This window comes from Rhea americana, unplaced genomic scaffold, assembly GCF_003343005.1.
Source record: "Rhea americana isolate MKP2758 unplaced genomic scaffold, rheAme1 scaffold_100, whole genome shotgun sequence".
NCBI lineage: Eukaryota > Metazoa > Chordata > Aves > Rheiformes > Rheidae > Rhea > Rhea americana.
This window is the reverse complement of record NW_028185040.1, coordinates 1,151,454-1,176,084: the sequence shown is the minus strand read 5'-3', so window position 1 is coordinate 1,176,084 and position 24,631 is coordinate 1,151,454. Positions and strand designations below refer to the sequence as shown.

Sequence of the window (24,631 nt, the reverse complement as noted above, 5' to 3'; positions counted from 1 at the left end):
TTTAAGATTTCAACATGCTGGGCATCATGGAACAATCTAAAAAGAGCTGATATCAATTCAACATTGTTAGTAGTGATAATGTCTAGCTCTTGGGAAGCTTCCTACCGAATTCAACGGAATTTGTCTCAGATCCATAATTTGAAATAGGAACTAGTGGGAAACAGAGTCTAGACTCCCCTAGGAGCCTAACAAGGAAAACTCCACCTCCCAAAAGAACATGCCTGGAATTAAATTTGGACTGCAAGCCCCATGGGGCAGAGGCTGCCTGTTTTTCAAGGCGCATATCGTGCCTACTACAGTGAGGGCCCATCCTCATTTGGTTGGAGGCTCTGTTGGAAAGGGTATGGGAGCAATGATGATGTGCACCTGACAGGACCATGCTGGAGTGGCAGCTCCCCTGAGGGGGGAAGCGCAAGGAGCCCAGTATGAGCACAAATAGATAGGAACAAACCTCTTTGCTTAGATGGGGCATATTAGAGACGGGTGACTTATGGAAGCACTTGTCCCAGTGGTATTGTCCCTTGGCTCTGTAGCCTGGCCTCAATTTTAGTCCAATTGCTTAATTTCCTACACTCCCCACGAAAGCCAATTCCCTGGCTGCAGTGTGTCTTCTTTATATTTCTCCATAATGTAGATTCTGGCTGTTTAACTGCAGTAGGCTTTATGATAAGGCTTTTTTCCCTCTCTTTTGGCAGAATGCTGAGACTTAATTTTAAAAGACGCTCAAAGCCCCCAAACATCCCTGAATGACTTACAGAGAAAGCAGAGTGTTTTCTAGCTCTGTTTTAAAAAATATTACAATCTTTTTTATTAGGCAATTTTACCATTGTTATAAATAAGTAATTGTACTGGGGAGAAGGGATAATCCTTATTTAATTAAATTCATCTATACTCCCAGGTTGGCAGCAACCAGACATATGTGAGACTAATACCCACAGCCTGCCTGTATGCATGTGCAATTAAAAATTCACTCTACAGTAGCACTGGCAGTTTAGTGTTGCTTTTGGCATTTACAAATTCTTTTATTTTGTGACTTTTTTTTTTACCATACACATATGCTGGAGCAGATGTTGCTTATTTGTTGTTTATTCAAATCTGTAGGCTCTGGCAGCTAACTCCATTGTTCTGTAATGAAGCTTTATTCACTGTCCTGTATTAGGACCCCGCAAATGCATGACAGGCAGAGTTAGCTCTCAGCAGGAACTACAGTTATTGTCCTTACTTATTGGCTGTTTATATTCTAAAGCTCACAGTTGAGGAAGCTGGCTGGGCAGGGTAAGGGGCTGGGGATGCTGTGTGCAGAGGAAAATTACTTGACTCCACTCACTGTATCTTGGCCCTGATTAGGTGCAGGCTTGCATGTAAACTCATCTGTTGCAGGGATTTCATATTCAGCACTTGAAAAATAGAGTTGTTCTTCCCCTCCGCCTCCTCTTCCTCCTTGTTCTCCCCCCCACCCCTGCTGCTCCTTCCTTTTTCAATTAGCCTTTGTAAAGCACTGGGTTTAACTAAAGGGTGTTTCAATATTGTTCACCCCCGTTAACTCAGCACGTGCCTGAAAATTCATTAGCAGCAACATCAATTAGGGAAGCACTGGAAATCAGTGTTATTTTTGTATGTGTTGCAGTCATCCACTCCCCCTTGCTTCTTATTTACTTTTCTGCACCTCTCCCGCCTTGGGATAGCCACACATCTGAGAGGTAACAGTTGGGGCTGACCAAAGAGGACGTGCTGCTCCCAGGCGCTCAAGTGCCAACAGAAAGGCATTAGCCTGCTGGAAAACCCCTTGGTAGCCCAAGAGGCAATCAATCAGAGAAGTAACCACCTCCATCTGGCTCGCCGTGACATGGTAGCTCTCTGTCRAAGCATTTGTGATTCATCTTGTCCCAATGAGTGGTGCCAGGGATTGAATACACCCAGTTTTTGCAGCAGCTGGGAACGTTCTAGCTTTTCCGCATGCTGAGCTAACACATTAGCTCTTGTGACTTATCAAGTAGCAATTCTTTCAATTATCACACCTTCACTCCTCCTACTCACCGGCTCCTCTCGTGGTTGGCACCATGGGAATATTCACGGAATGCAATTGGTATTTCTTTTAATTGACTGAGTGCCAAGAACGTGAATCTTGTTTATTACCCATTGTAATGTCTGCCTGCGATTGAAGGATCAACATCTTCAAAATTGCAGGAGGAAAATACACATGTATTTCCTATGCTGCAGACAGAATGAGGATTTTCCTGCTACCTTCCTCTATTTTCAGTATAAAGAAGTGAAGAGTTACCTAATATTTCTTATTTACTGGAGTGCCTATATCATGTTGTTTTTCTTTACTTAAAACACAACGCTTTTTAGTTTTGAGTATAAAAGAAAGGAAAGGCAAAAGTAATGAGAAAGCTACAGGGAAGACTTTTTAAAGCTGTAATCAAAATCAGGATCTGTGCATACAAYATCCTACATCTGCTCTTTTTCTGAGACCTTCTGACCCTTACATTATGCTTTGCCATTGCTTAATAATCACATACAGCCTCCAAATATGAGTTTTCCCTTCATAAGACATGAGGACTAATAGATACAGAATATACTTCTGTATGTTCCTTAAGCAGTTATAGCACAGTTCATTTTGGTTAGCACTGCGCAGTGGTCTTCACAGTAAAAATCCCACTCCCAGAAAAAACATTCACAAAGACTAGTCACTAATAGGAACATTTGAGATTCCACATTCTCTGCAAAAAGGAAAATTTTGGTGTGCTATTAATGTAAGTCACTCCTAGCTCTCTTGGCTGGACAGCATCACTCATTGCACAGTTCCACTATCCCTCTCAAAGAGAAAATAGAATACTGATTCATCTCATATATACTACAGACAAGGAATCTGGGTTAGAATGGGAGAAGGTAGAATGAAGTTCCCTAAAACAAACATGTCTCTAGAAGTCTGAGGAGAGAAGCTACCTTCACAACAGTTTTATCTTCTTCCCCATGCAAAGAGATATCTGCCTCCTTTAGCCATTTTATGTCCCCTCGATTTTTTTGTAGTGCCGTGTTGTTCCCATCTTCTACCCGTGAACCACATTAAGATCTTCTCGTCCTTTCTATTTTCTGTTCTTAGTGGACCTGTAATTAAGAATATGAGGAAGCTCTATCATTTCTGTGTGTGTTGTAACCTGAAGTCTAAAGCCTCCAGCCTGTGGGCAGGATGAAGGCCTATGGTCCCAGAAATAGGCAGAAACTGTCAGGAAGCAGTGACAGAGAGGAAAGAGTGAAGTGAAGGGCAAGTTATGAAATGAKGAGTCTTAAAACCTTCCTACATCCTCTGCCTGCTCAAAAACATCCTGAGTTGTCTGAACCCCTACCAGAAAGAGATTCATTTCTGCAGCTCTTGAGAATGCCCATCTGCTTCACATCTTTGTCACAGTCATCTTGAATGCATCTCATATACATACATATATACTAATTCAGCAATGGATGCAAAGGTGGAGACCCAGAAAGAAGTGGAGCCATGTTCACCAATACAGGAACGAGATTGGCAGCACACAAAGGAAGTCTGAGACATTTACAAAATTGCCATGCAAAGGCCTCTAGGAAATAGTGCCATCTGCTATCGGTGTCTGGAAGCCTTGCCCACAGTCCCAGGGTCTAGGCAGCTTTGGAGAACTTTGGGGGTTGTATGATTTTCAAGGAGTACATTCTTAAAAGTCATTGCACATTTATAACACTTCATTGCACATATGTGTCATATTTTAGGTCCTGCTGCAGCAGGCTGATTCATCCTAGTGGGAAAGGATATACACACACCACATACTTAAGGCAGATGGCCTGGTGAAAGCTATAAAACCTGCTGTTGTTTAAATCTGAGAAGAAAAAAAAAAACATGAAATACTTTAAGTATCTAGAGGGACAACCAAATCTTTTGACAACCAAGTAGTTTGAGAAATGGATTTAGATTAACAACTATAGGCTTTAAAACCAGAAAGATTCTGAAATGCAATCTAGTTGTCCTAAAGTCTCTGAGGTCCTTGAAAGGAGGCCTTTTCCATTATTTTTTCCTCTGCCTTTTCTTCCCACACCTCAGTATGGCATAGCAGGATCAGTCTTGCATGTGCAAGGTCACTGATCTCCATGATGCTTTACTAACTGTGCCGTTTGACAGCTTGACCCTTTGAACTTTAAATCTTGCTGCAAAATTCATAATCCCAACCCCACATCCAACACAGGATTCAATGCAGCTTTGTAAGAACATACGTACTCTTTTTGGTGGTATTATACTTCTTTGCTGTGGTTCTTATGAGAGAGGATTGATTCCCCATATTCCCAGTGACATCAGTAAGAGGAGTGCTATCTTGGGCTTCTTTTTATGCCCTAGAGAACTCAGATTTTTTTATGGATGAGAAATGTGATCCCTGGTGTACTCACACTTGCCAACTATTGACTTTGCATTTCTCCTCTGGAAAATACTGCTGACAAAGAAAAATGGGCTTAGTGAGCCTGAAATTCTTAGACTACTTCAATACRGTTTAATGAATATTAAAATGAAAATAGAGCTATTTTAACTAGCTATTGATCTCCACAAAGTAACACCAGAAAGCAAGACACCCGTTCTGGCCTCCCAATTGCTTTGGACACCACTAACCAGGCAGAAGTTGCAGGACCTAGCAAGAAGAGAGTGGCTCTTCACTCATTGTTCTCAGAGTTGCTTTATTAGAGTTGCTGTAAGCCACCTTCCCTTTCATGAGGTGCTCTCAGTTTCTGAGAGCCCTACAAGGCTCACTGCAATCACTTATTTTTTATTCATTATCTCTGTGCAGCTGCTACTGGGAGAAGTTGTGATGTAACATGATCTACAGTGTAGGCTGATGACATTCAGCTCTACCTCTCATTTTCATCAGAAGCAGACACAACCATCGCCCGTCTCTCCCGACATTTGGCAGCAGCACGAATCTGAATTAATGACAGTTGGCTGAAGCTCAGTTGAAAGAAGATGGAAGTGATACTGACTCTCAAGGAAAAGTAGGAGGAGGACCTGGCAAAGTTTGAAGCTGTTTCATCAACTGAAGGAAGATAAAAGACCATTGTCAAAGTGATTGCAATTTCAGGTTTTGACTAGATTCATCGCTTCTCCTAACCTCCCAGACTACAGAAACATCATTTATCATAGATAACTACCTACAGTGTTCTCTCTTTTCCTGTCAAATATAGCTCTTAAGTTACTTATTTATACTTTTATCATTTATAGGGCAGTTTGTTCTTGTGCAGGACAAGCAGGACACGATAGGAAGCTCTGACTAGCAGCCACCTAACTCCCAAGTGCAGCTTTTTGCAGGAGCATATTCATTGTTCTTAGTGAAAAGTGTGTCATATTCATGATACTGACCTGTATTGTCAAGTTGGACATGACCTTCATCCCCAGCTACTTTAAACACTTCCTGTAGCTCCAGCCAACCTCCTAGGGGGATTCCAAAGGGGTTTCCAGAGTCATGGATCAAATTGTCCTGGAGATACTCTTGGTAAGGACCAAGCTGGAGCCTTCTGAATGGTGAAGTTCTGCCACTGAAATTCACAAAGTTCTAGCCTCTTTCAAGAGGCACAGGATGGTTCACTAATGCTAGTCAAGAAACTATATCCTTTTCTGTTATGTAAAAGAGCACATACTACTTCTCTTGCCCGTTTTCATCTATGATTTGAGCAGGAAGGGGGAGGAGGGAAAATGACRAATAAAAACTGTTAAAATGGTTTTACATTTCATTAATAAGCAGCTCAATAGAATATTTTCAGCTARTTCAGTCCTTCCCCAAATCTTTCTTCTATAGATGAGCTATGGACAATCTGTAATGAGAGAAAGAAAGAGAGAGACARTCAACCCACCCACCAGCCTTGGGCATTTCACAGTGGAGGGTATTTATACCTGCTGTCACAGCACTGACTGTAGTGTACAGCAGATGTACTRCAGCTAGTCTTAAATCAATAAATATGTGCCCTAGCTTTAAAACACACTGGTACCTAATGTGCGTATCAGTAGCTTTCTAGCCTCAGCACGAGGGATCTGAGCACAGCCCACCTCCTTCTGCTTTTCAGGCAGGTTTGCAGCCTGGGCAGAGCTCCAGGCTGCTGTGCTTAGCCTACTGGCTCTACTGTGCCACTAGCATGCTAGACAACTATACTATACACTGAATTTTATGTCAAATACTTGGCTGAGACTTGGTATAAAATTCCTTCTCCCTCAGGTGTCCTAGAGGAGAGGGATTGAGGCTGAATGCTCTGATGATAGATGTAGAGATGCTCTGTGGCTGTTTGTGTTGTGCTCCTGCCCAGTGCAGTTTTTATTTTTAGTGCTCCATGCTGTGGTTTCCTCAAGTGTTTATGGCTATTTGGAAAGCACATAGGCCTGTGTCTTTGCAAGGAGACCTAGGCACCTAGACGACTGGGAGAGGAGCGTGAGGCTGTGCAGGAGGCTGTGAAGCATGGTATGTGCACTCCCTTGAGCTATGCATGTCTCCTTCTAACGATGGCTGAGACAGCAAGACCCCATAATTAATAGCATAAAAAACTGCAGAATGAACAGAGATGAAACAAAATGTACGTAACTATCATATGACACATGCACCAAGCACCTTTCGTCTCTTCTGCCCCTGCCACATCCCCTCAGGGTCCAGCATACATGGTCACAGTCACAGGGTGGAGGGTTTTCCCCCTAGTTTGGAATGAAACTGGGTTTATCRCACAAAAAGAAACATATGCCTGAAATTTTACCAGCGTTATCCAGGCTACCTGGAAGAAGAACATGCCAAATTTGGTGTGGGTTTGGGTAACTGGGTTTTGTTAGGTGTAACAAAATACCTAAAGATTTGTGCTTATGTGCTTATCTTTGGGCACAGACTGTTCTTCTGTTTCATTCATATGGCACCTGCCAGCTTGGTATGGCACAAATAATAACAGAATCTGGTTTATGTAGGAATTTAAAAAATGTTTTTACCTATCACATTATGTGAGGTGTTTGGCACAAAACCCCAGGTTAAAGATAACAAGGAATACACAAATTTCTTAGTTAAACAAGATTTTGAATAAGAATATGAGCCTTTGCTGTAGCTGTTGWATTTTGGAGTTTCATTATTTGCTTTCAAATAATATGACTTTCTAATAGGATGATTTGTCTAATTTTTGCTGCAATGTCATTGAAAAATAAAATCTGCAGAAGGACACTGGTTAAAACTCTAGTTTGTGCAGACCTTTGGAAACAAAATCTGTGGTTTATGCACTGCTGCCATCTGGTGATCGTTCTCCTAAAATGCTGTTTGCTACCAAGAACTAGTATTGAGAGAGRTCACTATTGCAGCATTACTCTAGTGAGAAGTAAGTATTTTTAGACTGATATCTCTTACAAGACAAGCTATAGAACTGTACATTGTATCTGGCCAGAAGACAAACACAAACTAGATATTTCTCACCTCAGTTAGCCTATTCATTATCATTTTTGCAAAATGGAAGCTGAATCAGTGCTATAGAAAGTTGAACAGGAATATTAAAAAAAAAAAAAAAAAAAAAGAGAGAGAGAGAGAGAGAAAGAAAGAAAAGAAAAGACTAAGACTAGACACTCTGTTCTGGATTCCAGTGGCACGAAATCAAATATTTATGTTCATTGGCATCAATTAGAAATCAGTGCAGTTTTCTGTGGAGAGCTACCTCCTGTATTAAGGGAAGGCAACACAGCTAGATGAGGTATGCTGAGTATGAAGCAGATTTTCTGGAACATTAATGCAGGATCAAGTTTTGTCACATGCATGGGCACTGATTGTTCCCATGATGACAAATGTACATTTTTTTTCCCTTCTGATTCATCAAAGTTCAGTGCTTTGGAAAGTCCCCTGTTCTGGATAACATCACCTACAAAGGGTTCTTTGTAGCTTATGCTACAAGTATATATTTTCAGTAGGGCTTTATTAGCTCTGAATATCGTTATAGTGGATAGCTACCCAAAACAAATCCATTTCTATTTTGAAAGTGCTCCTTGAAAATACATTTTTGAGGGTTCTTTTTTGTCCTATGACAGAAATTCTTGTTTTTTTGTTTTTTTTTTGTTTTTTTTTTTTTTCTTGTGTGGTATTACAAAGTTTTGGAGGATCAGCACCTTCCATTCCCTCCTATTAGAGCTGTGGTGCTGAGCAGCTTTAGAGGACAAAATGTTTTTAATTTGTGATGCCTGTCTTTGAGAAGTAAATCACAGGACATCCAGGATGTAATTAAGTATCTGTTCAGTTCCGGCACTTCCACAGACACGCTAGGACCTTCCCTCACCCCATCTCTTATCGCAGTGGCACTTCCATTCAACAATTGGACTTGTAAGTGTGTTTTTAGGCCAAATTCAGTGAGCTACTTATGCATGTATCTAGCTCTGGGCATGGGAATACTTCTGTATGCACAGACTTAAGCGTGGACCTAATTTCTTTGCTGAATTTAATATGAGTATTTAAGCTGTAATAATGCTTATGCTTTGAGAGTTTTGTGTGAGAGATTGCAAAGTGCCTTTGTTTATACAGCTAAGTGAGTAATTCAGAATAAGTCTTCAGCTTCTCACCCCCTCCTCTCCCTTACAACATATCTGACTACACTGATGCTCCTTTGTATTGTTTAGTCTTATGTATATTTTAGAAATACTCATCCATTTCAGTGTCTAGGGACATTTAAATAGCCACAAAAATATTTAAAATGTGAACAGCATTGGTAGGTTGCAACTGGCCATTCTAGTTCTCTTATGATAGGATGAGCAGACCAAATTTAAAATTTAGATTTCCACAAATTTCCTTGCATTTGAAATTATTGTGCCTAAGCATCCYCACACTCAAAAGATGTAGAAAACAAGCGCTGAATTATATTCATCAACATTAATGTAATTCGAACGACATACAAAATGTRGTATTATTTATTAGCAACATAGTAGTCTTCAAAGCATCTTCTGCAGTTCGCAAGTACTCTCTAGGCTAGAAAAAGAGGTTGTGCTGTTTGCAGCCAAGTCAACAGGAAATCAGCTGCAGAGTTTTCAGAGGAACCCAGAACTGCAGTCTAGCACTTATTTTTTACTGATTAGGGAAAATCTCTTCTTTAGCAATAAACCTAGGAGCCCAATAGTTTCTGAAAATYCCTGCACTGAAAGATGCTGAAAATGGAAATCCTGCTGTATCTGAATTCAAATAAGCAGAATAAGTCTCTTAATGAAACTGGACTGATCAAATACAGGACTGGAGAACTTTATTGGACTTGGAAGGCATATACTTCCTTATATGATACAAAATGGAGCAGAAACCTGATTAATAAGTGCCTCCGACCTATTTTCACTTAAAATTCAGACAGAACAGAAATGGGATGCAGCAGCTAAACTATCCCAGTTCAATTAGCACAGAAAGGCGAAGAGCCAAGGTTTTCCTCACCAAGGTCTTCAGGGGCAATTCTCAGGTTTCCTTTTTCCAGCATAGCCAGATGTACTCTCCGCACAGGGCCCAGAGTTGTAATTTTTAGCTCAGAGTTGAATACCAGTCTGCGTCTCTACTTCTTCTCCAAACATACTTTATCTTCCCTTTGTGTGATGCTCTGMATGTATTTGCAGAATCTCTACAGGTTCGTGTGTCTCCACACACTAGGAGAACTCAGTAGAGCCRTATGAATAATGGATATTTTGGTTCAGTGGCTGAACCAAATGATAGGGGAAAARTGCARTTTGGGTACAYTAGAAATTAAAACATTTTTGCTTAATGTTCAGGTGATTTAACCCATTTTTGCATCTTTCTCCTTCAAACTGAAAAAATGCCGTTGCTTTCAGAAAGAAAGCACATTTTAATGTGAAAGATGGGGGCATTCAAAAAACATCAGAATGAATTATGTAAATTTTGTTGACCTTTCCCCCCTCCTCCTGCCTGTTTTTTTGGCCAAYTTGTATCCCACCTAAAGCCAGTCTTGCAGTTTCTGGAAGGTTTTAGCGTATCTAAAAATGAGTAACTGTTGCTGAGAAGAAGTTGTGTCCCTATTCACAGGGACACAAGACCTCATAAGACCTCTGCAACTGCTGCGAGTGCTTTAGAGGCTAATCCATATTGTGTCAAACTGCCACCAGCATAGAGTCTGGGCATTTTCAAAAACCTGGTAGTTAAAGGAATTTGTGCTAGGAGGTATAGAAAAGGTCTGCTTTAGACCCCCACAAAGAGCTGATCTCCTAATAGAAACTCAAGTTATGGTTTTCCTCACTGGATATTACCACTGCCAAGACAAACTACACTGTTATCACTGGCAAACAATTAAAGTTATTGAAAAAATCAGAAAGGAAGAAACTATTCCTCATCAGGACAGCATCAGGTATGGTCTAATTTTAAGGCAGCATGATCTTCCTTCCCAGCATAGCACTTTGCATTTCTCCCAGGCATTTGTTGTTCAACCTGAAGTCCTTTGGGGAGCACTTTGATAATCTCTTCACAGGATTTTTACCTGAATATGGAGCGCCATATTCATTTTCATTAAGTCTTTTTCTTTTTTGTTCAGACTTCCATTGAAACCAAGGGAATTTTGACTGACTTTGAATGAAGTGAGTGTTTCAGAATCAGAGGAATACAAGGGAAAAAATCTCACCTTTTAAAAACCATTTACCTCATGAGTAGAATCATAGAATCAGTGAGGTTGGAAGGGACCTCTGGAGATCATCTAGTCCGACCTCCCTGCTCAAGCAGGGKCACCTACAACATGTTAGACAGGRTTCCGGAGAAGAAGACTCTACAACCTCTCTGGGCAACCTGGTCCAGTGCTCCGTCACTCTCACAGKGAAGAAATTCCCCCTCACGTTCAGGCGGAACTTCCTGTGGTTCAATTTCTGCCCATTGCCTCTAGTCCTGTCACATGGGACAACTGGAAAGAGTTTGTCCCCGTCCCCTTGACACCCCCCCTTGAAGTACTTATACACATTGATAAGATCCCTCCTTAGTCTTCTCTGTAACTTCTACAGTGCCTGGCACACTGGGTAGGATCTGGCACATCAATGTGGGATCTAATGATTAAATTAGGCATCTGAATGTAGTTGCGAAAGATCCACAACATGGGCCTCAGAGACATAGCTTTGCACTGACCATATGGGGAAATTAAGCCTTCACTCCAGGAGGACTAGTTCATTGGATACCTGGTATGTAGGTGCAGGCAATTTAGATACCTAACTTAGATAAAGCTTATTTACCATCAGTGATTTGACAGAACTATGCTTAACATAGTTCTCCTACTAAACCTTTCTTCTCTTTTACAGGTTTCTATTTTGATTACATTAAAACTATAGAAGCTGGAGTCATACTCAGAATGGTCATTAAGACCTTTTGTATTACTGTTTTTTAATAAACATGCAGCTAGCCTTTCAGAGTAGTTTGAGCCATAATTTACGTACGTACCTTGCATGATTAGTTGGTGAGAGTTATGATAGCCAGGCACACATCACATTTGCTTCCACGGCAAGCCCTAGGAGACACATAGACGTCATTCTGCAGCCTGATTGTAGTGATATTAACTCAGCCTGCAGACTTTTCATTTAGTCTTATGTGTTTCTCATTGTGCCTTACAATCAGCCCAGAGTCCAATGCCTTGTATATTTTGGGTAGTGCTCTAGCTAGTGCATGAATATAAACGTTGATGGAAATGCTACATGAGTGCAATACACAGAAACAATTGACTCTGTGGTTGCAATAGATCAACCACATTTTCTGTAATAAATGGTATAATTGCCTAGTTTTGACCAAGTCAGAAGGTAAATTCTAACAGCACTAATCTTTCATTAAAAGTTACGGGTATTTTTTTCCCCAACATGTAATTTCCAGTAGCATCCCAGCTACTTTGGCAACCTGCATGTCTCAGGAGAAAACAAAGGATGTAAAAACCATAAGTGAACAGATAACAGTCTTCTATTTCTGCAAACTTCAATACTTAAAGATCAATTGTTATGATTATTGTATCCTGCAATGGAGGGCCTTTCTCTTATGGAGTATTATTTTGAGTCCAGAAGCGATTTGAACTACAGCAACTGAAATATTTCTATTTTTCAAAAATTTTCTAAGTCTTTAACTGTTTCTTCATTTTTATGTATAAAAGACTATAGGCCAGACTGGCATCCTGGAAGCAACAGCTGGCTAAGATGCAAAGGGTAATTGAAACAGCTTTAAAAAAAGTTTAGAGAATCTGTAGAGCAGTCTCCSTGGGGGAGAAAATGAACCATTTCCTGGGGGAAACTGCAAGGATGAGTTTTTAGGCCACCCACAAAGCAAGCATTTTTCAGCAATCTTGCTGCAAATGATGTGATGTATGAGATGGGGACGGATTTCTCATTTGAAATAGGAWAGTGAGTGACTGATATGCTGATGGCAATTCCAGGACTGACAATGCAAAACATACATTTCAAATACATAACATGAGATCTAGTTTTGGTTTTACAGTTGCTGCCTGGAAATAGGTAAGAAACTGTGTAATTTACATTAATAGTTGTCCAAAGTAGATTTAATAAAGTCAATAGCCTGTTAATGTGAGTAGATATTATTTTGTATTTCCTCATCCCATAAGTAAGAAGTAATAATTCAGGTCTCAAAAATGCTTGGTAAATTGTCATATTTTCATGGATATAACCAGCAGAGAAAAAGCCTTAGGATTCAACAGCAGTTTCTGATGTAAGTAACAAGAGAGGAGGTGTACCCAGTGTATCTCAGTCTCTGTTCCTTTCCTACCTTTCCACAACAGCCTCCCTCTTTCTGCTCCCCAGAGCTCTATCAAAACTCTACCTGTTTTCGTGCCAATTATCCAAGAATGAAGGCATTATATGAGGATGAAGATTATCTGAAAATGCAAGTTTTCCAAGGGCTGAGATTTACTGGGGTGTGCAGGATAACTGGTGGTTTACTCTCCAGCACTTGTGCTTTTAAGGGGGGTTGGCTTATATTCATGGAATTAGATAGCTGATGGTGAGGAATTTGTTTTATTTCCAGTGGTTAGGGTAAGAGGTGACTGAGCTAGAAGGGAAGATGATGTGGTTGCTAGATTAGAAACTTCTGGAGTAGACGTGCGGTGTCTTCCTCTAGCCTTTATGTCTTGGCATGCAACCCTGTATCATCTCTGCTTGTTACTGTAATTTCCTGTTGCGGCCTGAGGTGAAAACTGGGTAAAGATGATACCAGACGTCTCAGAGTAGAGACAAATGGACCTAGGGCAGAGATTAGGGCTGCTCCCCTTCCCTGCAGGAATCACCTGATTGAGTGAAGCCATTGAAACTGCACAGGTGAGCAGCATGAATGAGATTTGGCCTGAGCCAGTTCCAACGATCAGCTGTCAGAAGATAACATTTTTAGCGCAATAGTTGGCTGCTTTACAAGTTATTTATGTTGTGCATGTTGTGCAGGTAAGTCAAAAAGATGAAATACACAGTTGTTGACCATACTGGAGGATAACTCAATGGCCAGCATCACTATCGGTAGCTACCCAGAGTGTGTTTTGTTATTTGTTCTGGTTGTAGCAATATTGCTGGGTTTTGGGGAATGKTACCAGGATCAAGCATATTTATAGAAATGGAAAGTATGCTGAAAGTGCACCTGCTTAGGTGTCTGTTTTGGCCTATTATTGCTTTCTATCTTTATCTCTAATTTTTCTCCCCCCCCCCCTTTTTTTTCTCTCAGTAGAGGTGATGGTGACAAGAACAAATAGCTGCCAGTCAGACAGCACTGGCTTTATGGAGGAGTTGCCAGAACCTTTAGTTTTGCAAGTAAGAGCTGAACAATTGTCTTCAGTAACTCTATGAAAACTTTACAACCCTGGCAAAAGTAATGTTAAAAAAACCATGAATTCATGAAAGCTTCTTGAAAGCCACCACAGTTRCATAGGATTTTGCAAGGATGCAGACATCAGATAAGAAATATTAAAATAATATTTGATTATTTACTTACTTTGGTATTTATAGACATTTATAGGTGTATTTAAAGATACCCCTCTGTACCCAGGGATGATCAGGGCATAATAGTGGTGGAAAAAATAATGTGATAGAACAARTGTAATATTTCAGTGCTGAATAAGTGTAGCATTTCAGTTCTTTTTTTCTCTCCTTCTCCTCCTTCTTCTTCCAGAATGCCTCTTTGTCAGGAAAAATAAATCTTAGCTCTGATACCAACAACTACCAAGAAGCTGTGTCACATAGAACGGAGCTTCCTGTGTTAAATCAGGATTTTCAACAAAAGCCAGAAGATTGTGTTTCTAAGGCCTTCATGACAGGTTGCAGGAGGATTTTGACAGCATCTAGATCAACAAGAGTATGCAATGACCAAGGAGAAGAGACTTGTCTTATACTAACTGCAGAAGATTGCCAGCATCAGGCCTCTAATGCTGGGTCGCAGAGTTTTGTCCAAGAAAAGTTATGTRACACAGGCAAGAGAGAAGTAAAAACTGAAAGAAAGCACCAAGAAAAAGAGGAGTGCATRAAAGAGCATATTTCTTGTTTTCAGAGTGATAACCAGGATGAAGGAGATTCTGTCTCCTCAAAACTTGATTTTCAACTATATTTCAGTTCAGGACATAAAAATGTGAATGCAGCTTTCATTGAACCAAGTGACACTACATCTGAGATTGCCAGGGAGAGCAAAATCAGAGTTGAAGAAGAAAGTGAGAGGTACCTGACAGAAAAGGACATTGGAGTTGCATGTCATGAAAATGTCCAGGGAGGTCATACAGAATATGTAAAAGGAGAGTGGTGGGGAATGGAAGCAGTCAGTGATGATGGTGCCTTTTTTTCAGCGAGTGAGGTGACAAATGGGCAGAAGTTCTGCAAAATGGCTCATGATTCCAGAAATACAAGGTGCTCTTTTGAAACAGGGCTCCCAGAAACTCTGTGGCAGAGCCCAGCAGCGCACAGCGAAAGAAGTGCTATTTCAAGCAGTTCTCCTCAAATACCTCCGAGCCCTCTCTTGGGCCTAGCAGAAGGGCCTGGGTTAAGATCCTCTGAAGACAAAGAGACTTGCAGTATAGGGGAGATATTAGGTGCTAACAAATCAGTACTGGAAAAAAATGTCCAAAACAGTGAAATGAATGCTAGTCCTCTGAAATCTGTTACTATTCAGAAGTCTTCGAGGTTGGATGTCGTTTCAAAGATGAAGTGTGCAGGGAAAAATGCTCCTCTCAGTGAGAGCCCTGCTAGAGACGACACTGTGGACTTCTCTGAGGCATTAGTGTACTGCTCTGAGGGTGGCCAGCTCAGACAGTCAGGCCCTGGGGCTTCAAAGGATGGCCCGAAAGAGGCCACCAAAGCCTCCAGTCCGACTGACTTCCCTGCCAGGAAAATCAGGCAGCTACTGCTGTTTCCTCCACCCTGTCACCACCTCACAAAATCAGCTTCTCTTAACACTGTGCTTTGTGGCAAATATGGGTCACACTACAAGGGCGAAGCATCTGGTGTCTGTGGTGCCCAGGGCTGTCACTGCTGTCTCTGCTGCTGCCGCCACTGCTGCTGCCTGAGGACCTTCCCCCTAGCCATTTCTYCCCAGCACCCTGTGGGCTACTGTTCAGATCATGTCACCACGGAGCTGCAGCTTTGGAAAACACTGATGCTCCTACAGGAAACCGCACCGAGAAATCTCTCTCCGGTAAGCATGTTTCTTCATATAGTAGTGCACAGAAGGCTGGCACACACATGTGCTAAATGCACACACCACCTTCCCCTTTCCACTCCTGTTGTGCTTGTTGCTTTAGTGAGGCACGTCTTGGGAACTTACTGAGGAAATGAATTGGGAAATAGGCATTCCCTTCTCGACAAGGATGGCAAACACGTCTGTGCTCATTCAGTTTTGTTAGGCTCCGTATTTTAATGATGTGTGTACATCAGTTCAGCTCAGTCCTAAAGTGGTTAATGTGAATTGGGCAATAAAGTYGACTGGTCAAAGCAAAGGATCAGTTTACAGAATCAGGTTCAATAAGTTCCTGTGAACCAGCTGAGTTACATTAGCTGAATAACTTRTGGGACTGCAGAAAATGCAAGGCTGTATGATTTAATACAATCCTCTTTTACTCTGAGGTAATTGAGGTTGCGTTACTTCATATCTGTCAAAGACCTGCTGTGCACATCCAGATACATACCGCAACCCAAAATGCTCTAAATTCAGTGAATTTTGACTTCTTAGACTGCTAAAGTGACCTTATCATAATAGAATAAGAAGCTGCCATTAAAGTTGTGCTTAGCTGCATATTTGCAATAAAAGCACAGATTGTAAAAAGTCATCAGATTTTTATTTCATTGCCTTCTCAGAAATGCTGGGAGTTCTCAACAGTTTTGAAAGAATAGGATTTTGGGGGGGAATAGAGCAGAGAAAGGAGTCAGAAATGGCTTTTATGTCCTGAGAAAAATATGGATTTGAGCTGCTTATATCCTGCTGATTTACAGGATTTCCAATTTTTCCCCTTCCCTTTGCACTTCATAAGAAAATGAAACTTGAAATCTTTACGTGCTGGGGAAGAAAATGATCACATACAGGTTCCAGAAGGTCACGCTGGTGAGTTTTACGCTGCCACATCATTGAATATAGAAATCTGCAGTGTTTTTTCCTTGAACAGTATATGGCAAGACAGGTGTTTTGCTGGATATCTTGCTGTTGCCACAAGATGGCAGTGAGTCAGTACCTCATGGCAGACTTGGAAGCCTTTTTTCGTTGACTGACAACAGTCAGTTTATCACTCCCCTGACAGGGGCTAATGGTGATTTTTCTTCTGTAGTCTGTGGACGAGCAGTATGGGAGGAATAGGCTTTGTGCTGTAATGTTATCCAAGACCTGCTCTTTGAGATATGACTCTACATCCAAGCTACTGCACAGTAGATGAGGCTGTGAATTTACTGATTATCAGTCACTCTGCAGAGATTACTCCCATGCCTACTTTGCACTTTGCTTGTACATACTTCTACTGRGAGAAACTCTCTGAGATTACTTCTCATTTACCAAAAGCGTGCRTGAGGAGCGCTACTGCTGCGGAGCAACTGTTAAACAATAAATTTACCTTATTTATGTATGTCTTACCATAAATGAGGTCTTGCCTGAAAGTAGTCCTGGAACATTTAGTTTCCCCTTTGCCCATGTTGAATCTAAACTTTAAATAAATCTATGTGATTATGTGCTCTGAGATATGTGCCAGAGCAGTTGCCCTTACCTCATCCACAAGGGTGAGCATGACATTTTACCAATTGTTGTGCCTCTTGGATCTTCCACATAACATTGTGATGTTTTCCARTTTTCTCTGAGCATTGTGGAACCACCTAGAAATTGGTCTGTGGCCCATTTTCTTCTTCCTAGTGACCAGAAGGACAAGAGTTCTTTAGACTAATTTAGGCATGCTTTYTTGATGGTCAGTAGTCCTCTTTCTGCTTAAACGATGCAGTGGTGCAAGGAAATCATAAATCCCATGTGGATGTGCAGCTCACTAGCACCCCAAGTACTCCCAACTATGAGTAGCCAAAGTTTCTGAGGCTCAAAACTAAAGACTGTGGTGTGTGTGTGTGTCGGCAGGGGGAGGGAAGAGAGAGAGGTTGGGAGAGGAATAAGCAATCAGCCACCACTTGGTTTGAAGGTGAACGTAACAAATCTGACTGCCTCAGCGGATTCTACAATTGCTGATCTGACCTGCAGCGTCAAGAAAACTAGCTGTGATCGATGTAGAACRAAGACTGAGCACAATCACCTCTGAAGGCACAGCCCCAGCTCTGAGGGAGTATATTACCAGCAGGACCCACACGAGTCTAAAAACATGCTGTTTCCCCTATCTGGAAATTACTCCAACCATCAGTCTCTGATTAGCCATTTTTGATGCTATCCAAAGGCTGTTAGAGCTAGATTTTTCATTTACTGTTAAGGGACCGTTTAATCTCTGGGTCACACACACCAGCAGGATGCCTGACATAGTAGCTGGATTGAAATGGGRATTAAGAATGTAGTTTCTCAAATGAACTGAGGGCATCTTTTGCCCTTTCATTGAAGCTGGTTCCCCAGTTGGGATGGCTTCCTCATGTTTCAGGCTTTGGTAGAAATGAGAGGCAAATTCATGCATGCAAACATGACAAAACCATCAAAGCACATGGTTCCAAGGATTCAAAGAGACTGGGCATTTTCATTGCACATATAGTTCTTGTTCCCTATCGATTACAGTGGTCAGCAGTGGAGTGCAGGTTTCTACCTTGTCTTCTCATGGCTTATGAAACCAAAGCCTTCCAACACAGGAACATCCCAAACATCTACTTGCATTGTAGATGTCTACTTTTGGATGAGAAAACTTACTTCCTTGCAGTACTTGGATGTACATCTGTTGTAGTAAATATCTGCATTTGGTTAGATGAATCCAAATCCAGCTTTCCAAGTGGTATCAGCTGAAAATGTATCAGTGTAATACTTAGCAGAACCCATTATATAAAGTACTTTTTCTTCTTATAGTACTTATACATCCTCCTCCTCTTTTTCTTTTCTGAAGGGGTTTCTAAATTCTAGTGGGCAGTTATTTAACCTATCTTTAATCAAGAACAACTGWTTCTGCTCAAATATAATGACTGACACCACCATAATAGTATCAGAATTTGGTCCATTGTATCAGGTCTTTGATCAAAATCCTTTTCCTTTTCAGTGCCAAAAATGAGATTCTCCCTGACTTCAGTAGGGTCAGGACTTCATCTAAAATGATTTAAGAAAAAAGATGATGASTGAGATGCATGTAATGCACCCAGAGCAAACTCATGGGACATACCATCCGGACTTTCACAGCAGCTACTCACAGARCCCTAGGTGTGCAGTTAAGAAAAGGACCCATGCCATTTGGGCCATCAGCTTCAAACTCATCCAAACAGGAAAGTACTTATAGGGCAATAGTAAAGTATTGTATCTTCTTGCTTTTCTATATAGTGTACCATCCATGAAATAGAAGTGATGAAGAGCTCCTGCCAGCAGTTCCGGGTGAAGCTGGATGAGATTGAGCAGCACCTGACCGAACAGCAGGATCTGTTTTCCAGTGTTCTGCCAGACGAAGGAAGGTAATGAAAGCATGACACACACCTAAATCCAAAGTTAGCAACAGCAACATGGGGGCATGCAATGCGTCTAGTCACTTGTGTTACCACGATGTTCTTGGTCAGTAAGATGCAGTTGCAGGCATCCTGCAGGTGGAAGAGAAATTTATTTTAGTGTGGTTTTCGCCCCGAAGAATAGCTTCCCTCTACACTGTTCAGGCTACTAGCATTTTGAAGGGGCAGATAGCTCCACAGAGGTAGGCTAGATTGTTAGTATGAAATTGTTCCAGTAACAATTGTTCCAATTGTTTCAATAGCAATAGGAATGCAGAAASAGTTCTCATATTGCTGGAGCTCACTACCACAAATGAATACAAGACTGGGGGGAGGAAGGCAAGTTGATCTTTGATCAGAATCTGTGGCAAATTGGTCCCTTTAAACCAYGTTCTTAGTGCCCATGATTAATGGGGCAATGATGCAGGATAATTTGAACTAGCTCTTCATGGACTCAGCCCAAGTTTACAATKCTTTTTAAGAAACCTCATATATTTAAAAGTTACTAGAGAGCTTCCAGTCTTGAACTGGCCTTAAAGTAGGACATTTATGCAGTCTTTGTGCTGGTAATAAATCAGAACTAATAAATTCACCCTGGCTCAAGTTGTTTCTGCAACTACAACAAGCTAAATCTTGCAATCAAAGGACCGGGAGTTGAATGGGCAGAGATCATTTTTCATTATTTTGTAAGCTATTCTGTGATCAYGGATGAAAACAAGACAGTAACAGTGAGATAGATATGGATGTTATGYGAGGGCAGAGGAAAAGAAGGGTGTTTGCTGCTTGCATAATTGTGTTTTTGCTGCTGCCCTTGCAGAGAGGAAAGGAGACACCTACAACTCTTACGGCGAGCTGTTCGTCAGGAGGTTACAGAGCTGGAATTTCGGCTGAATGATCGAGCTTGCCAGGTCAGGGAGGGCATTCTCACGGCATGTTGCAGAAGCCGCTACTCTGTGGTCATGAGGGGAGAGTTTAAAGTCTATCCTGCTATTCAGTACTTGAAGTGTTAAGACTGAAATATATATGAACAAACCTTTCAGTACCAAAAAGAGGAGGTTTCCTGTCAATAGGTTTACAGTTTTTGTCTTGTGGTTACTGGTGTTGGCTCTCTTCTGTACCTACTCTCCACTTGTTGAGGAAAGGTAAGGAAATGATCATCAGGAGACTAGTTACTTGTCTTTGATTTTTTTCCCTGAGATGCTTGGGTTAGATGGGCAGAGAAAAAAGCAGCAGAGCACAAGAGTCCTCAAGGATCCTAGCTGTACCACAGTATCTCCTGCCATCTTCTGTGAGAATCTCCTCCAGGAAGAATTAATTCTAATACCTAAATGATTCAAAGTGCTGGTCATACACTAGTGATTGAGGGTAAAGACTGAAACAACCACTGAAAGAAGTCCATTTGCAGATTTCCCTGTAGGCAGTTACTATCGATTTGAATAAAATGTTCTTTGGACTTTTCTCCTGCTTTTTATGGCAAAATTTCATTTAACAAATATTGCATATATTCTTTGGACCAAGAATAAGAAGCAAGCATGCTTCATATACTCTTGTGTATTCTGCTTGATTCCTTTTATTATATTTTTATTACTGCAATATGCTTTTCCTTCTATTTTCTCTGCAGCAGCTGGACCAATTACTAGTAGAACAATCCCATCTGTTTTCAGAGCTCGGACTCTCTGATTGGAAGGAAGAAAGAAATGACCAGAATAAACAAGCGTTTCCAGATGCTGCTGAAACTGTGCATCCTGGAAGTGGGTGCTCAGAAATGGTATTCCAAAGAACTCCTAGCAGAAGCACAACAGCAGCAGGCTCTCTCCCCACTTTGCAGACAGGGACACCCATAATGCAGTTTCCTACCAAGACAACGCTTGAGCCAAATTCAGCTGAGTCTGACCCACAGGAGATCTCCATCAGTAAAAAGAAAATAAAAGGACCTCCACAGCCAAAAATGGACTTTAAGGCCTTTATGCACGGTGTAAGAACCTGTTTTATTCTCACCCCCAAGGTTTTAAGTGGAAGGGATCACTGACCTGCAATGCAGTTATACTGTTACATATCTCACTGCCACTGCCAAGATCAGGAGCCTTTCCTGCTAAGCAATGTGCTCATCCTAAGGGATAGGATCTGTGTACCAGAAAGCTTTCAGTCTGCATAGACAAGTCAGGCAAATGCTGGGACAGGCCTGCTTTGATATGTCTCAGCAAGTTAGTGGCAATGGCTCAGATGCTCCAGAGAGAAAGGCATGTAAGTACCCGGATGGTAACATGGTATTTGCATGGCTTGCTTGAACCTTGGGCACAACTGCTTGGATAATTGATGTATTCACTCTTCTCTCCCAGTATGAAATTAGTAATTCATGTCTTCAGTTTGCAAAGCCAATTAGCTGGTTCTACAAGGGCGGTAAAAGCAGTGAAATGGAAGGTTTGTTGTTTTTCTGAAGAAATTTAAAGTCAGCATTTCTAACTGATCTGATCCAACAATGTAATCATAAAAAAGATGATCTGCCTTTCTGTATATAAAATATGTCTGAAAGACTATACTTTAATGATATCTTCAATCTAAAAGTGTGGCACATCCTGTAAATGACTGGTCATTCTCTTAAGTGAATGCTTAGGGTTAAATTCTGCACAAACGTCATGAAAATACTCCTGGACGGAATGCTCTTTAATGTAGTTTCATACCACTTTCCCAATTTATGTTGGTATTATTGATACCATCAAGTGGAATCAGGTTTCTTAGCACACATTTCAAAGAATGAGAACACTTGCTAGTTAGGAATAAGGAATTAAAAATTTTCAATTCTTGTTTTGTGATCTTCTGCAACATTTTTTTTTTCCAAAACTCTTCTTGGTCATTCTTTCAGCAGACTAAAAAATAATATTTTATTCCTTTTTCTTTTTCAGTTGAAGAAATCATTCCGAAATTCTTTAGGTAATGACTCAGCAGAAGGAAGAGACTGATGGTAGACAGACTGATGGATTTTGTTTTTAATAGCCATGGCAAAACATTGCATTATAGAATGTTCTGATCACAATAATATAATTTGCAATGAGGTAACTGTCCAGAAAAGCAGGCATTTTTTAAAAGATGTTGCAAAGAGGGGAACCATGTATTTTGCTAAGGAGGTTACAGAACTTATTACGTTCCACTTGGCCATCACAATGGTTCTTCACAAAGTCATTTAAAAGAGAAGGAGAGAGGGCTTATTTTTTATGAAGAAACTTATGAACTTGCATTCAGACTAGGGAATGTCTCTGGAAGGTGTTACCCTTATAGATCTTCAGCTAGTATTAATTGTCAAGCCCAAACTGCCTTCTATAGTTCTAAACACTTCAGCTTTTGTCTGACTACTGAAACCCAATCTGCCTTTGACTAATTTTATAATGCCTGTGTCTGCTGTCAGTATCAAATCAGAAGCTCACTGACAGCTTATGAAATGTTAAGCACGTGCTATATTTAGTTAAACACAAAACTATGACTGTGAATAGTCTCCTTGTTGTCCTCTCCACTTTTGTATTTATTTTATGTAACTCTAATGAAAAAAGAAATGAATGAAATGAGACTAGAATTGCAAGATTTCCTACATTATAAACCTTGAACCCAAATCCTGGCTCATTTACTGAGGAGTGTGCAGAACCTGGATTCATGAAGAAAAAAAAAAACTGAGAAAATACTTCTCTGATTTGGATTACAATAAAGTCAACTAGTCCATTTTCAAAGCAGTGCACTTTGTACTAATGCTTTTAGTTTAGCACTTCCTGGATTGCAAGATGTCCTACTGGCTTGTTTGATAATGCTCTGGAGGTAACTTAGGTGTCATTTAGGCTTTGTTGCTGCAAGTCACAGCTGTGTGAAGGTGCAAATAGAAGCAGCATTTGCACATGCAAGGAGAAAATGGAGTCAAACATGCAGAGCAGCCCTGAGGCTCCCTGCACCTCCACGTTTCCACAGATGTTCAGGGCAATAAAATGAGTGGGAGGAGATGGGAAAAACGGGAACTGACAAGATTCTCAACACCCCACTGGGCCATGAATTTTACTGGGTGAAATTTGCCCCTTCCTTGAGAGCCCTCATGGGATTTGTACACCACTTCCATGCTACTAAGTGTTTAAGAGTTTGTACTTCAAGATTTGTAGTCGATTCCTTTGAAGCTGCTGAGATTAATTCTGACAATATCTCTAGGCAGAATAGACACAGGACTAAAACATCCTTTTTGTAACTTTTTGGTGGAACCAACAATAAATTTAGCTTAGTGTTTTCTCTCTCCACTGGCCTATGAGCAAATAAAAGCATCACTACAGGGTGACTGAAGGTGCGCTTGCAGATGTCGTACCTCGGTTTATAGAGGAAGACAAAGACTATGGTGAAGGATATAGAGTGATGCCAGTGGTGAATACTTGGAAGAAAGGACTGTTAAAATGTTTCCTTACCTCACCTACACAAAGGCTGTGATTCCTCCCATTGAAAAAAAAATGTACTTTTACACTATCATTGCAACAGGCTGGATAAAAGTTCTGTAGTTGGTGTTTGGCTCTGTAATGTTAAAAATCACTGTGTGCCTGTTTATGTCCAGGTATAGAGATGGCAGTAGTGGCAGATGGCTGTTATTCTTAATTGGAAAGACCACGTGAGCCCTGTGGCACCTTTTGAACTCTATCATTTATATTTTCAACCAAGATTGAATTTCACTCTTACTAATAAAACTTTCCATGTTTGAATAGTCTTTAGATAATTGGTTTATGCAGCCCAGTTCCTCATTTCACTTAAATTATAAAATAATCTCATGCAAATTGTGCGGGAGATAGATAGGGTTTCCCCATATGCAACACTTAGACTTCCATAAATATATTGTTATTTTGAACTTGTTCGCATTTACGGCTAGATAACCTTTGAAGCAGTATATGTTATTTTAACAGTTAAGCTGTAATCTTGTAGCAAGAAAAATGTACTAAGCAATAGAAAAGTAAAAAATCTTTTGACTACTCCTTGAGCACAAGTGATATTTTGCCTCCTTCAAGTGTGTTATAAGGATGGACTGAGCCTATAATACTGCTATTGAAGGTGAGAGAGAGAGAAGAAAACATGCCAATTTTGTGATCAAGGAAGTTTGGGATAGTACTGGTAAGCATAAGAATTTGGCTGCTACCCAATTTCCTTCTACTTGTAGTATGACCAGCCTTTTAAACTCTAGCATTTATTTTACTTTAGGACAATCATAAGTAAATATGCTGGGGAATCTTAGCGATAACTCCATAGAATTAATGAAATAATAATATATCTGATGATTGAGTATCCTGTGTCATCATTGCTCTACTTTAGCTAGAACCATACAGATTAGCTTGCAAGGCAGCAGCCATATCTTGTGGGGAGGGGGAGGCTGCATTGCTTAGCACTAGGCAGTTTGCAGATTTGAAATCCCCCGAAAACTGACCTTGCAACANAAAAAAAAAAAAAAAAAAAAAAAAAAGGTAGGAGGATGAATTGTGATATTTTTGCTAGAAAATGTAGAAATTGCATTTGCTTTTGTTCATCATAGTTCTGTAGCAATTTGTGTCACTTGGATTT

At 40.6% G+C, this 24,631-nt stretch overlaps 2 protein-coding genes across 2 annotated transcripts in view; one reads left to right on the top strand and one right to left on the bottom strand.

Moving 5' to 3' along the window:
* Positions 1-22,026, top strand: part of ITPRID1 (ITPR interacting domain containing 1) — a 44,181-nt gene extending 22,155 nt beyond the window's left edge. Inside the window, exons 7-12 of the mRNA XM_085303968.1 lie at positions 13,668-13,753; positions 14,112-15,620; positions 18,909-19,036; positions 19,884-19,995; positions 20,688-21,041; positions 21,970-22,026. Coding sequence (XP_085160094.1) covers positions 13,668-13,753; positions 14,112-15,620; positions 18,909-19,036; positions 19,884-19,995; positions 20,688-21,041; positions 21,970-22,026 — 2,246 coding nt within the window. The remainder of the gene's footprint in view (positions 1-13,667; positions 13,754-14,111; positions 15,621-18,908; positions 19,037-19,883; positions 19,996-20,687; positions 21,042-21,969) is intronic.
* The window catches only part of PDE1C (phosphodiesterase 1C), a 359,821-nt gene continuing 354,277 nt past the window's right edge, over positions 19,088-24,631 (bottom strand). The window contains exon 19 of the mRNA XM_085303991.1: positions 19,088-19,159. Within this exon, the coding sequence (XP_085160117.1) occupies positions 19,104-19,159 (56 nt within the window). The 3' untranslated portion in view covers positions 19,088-19,103. The remainder of the gene's footprint in view (positions 19,160-24,631) is intronic.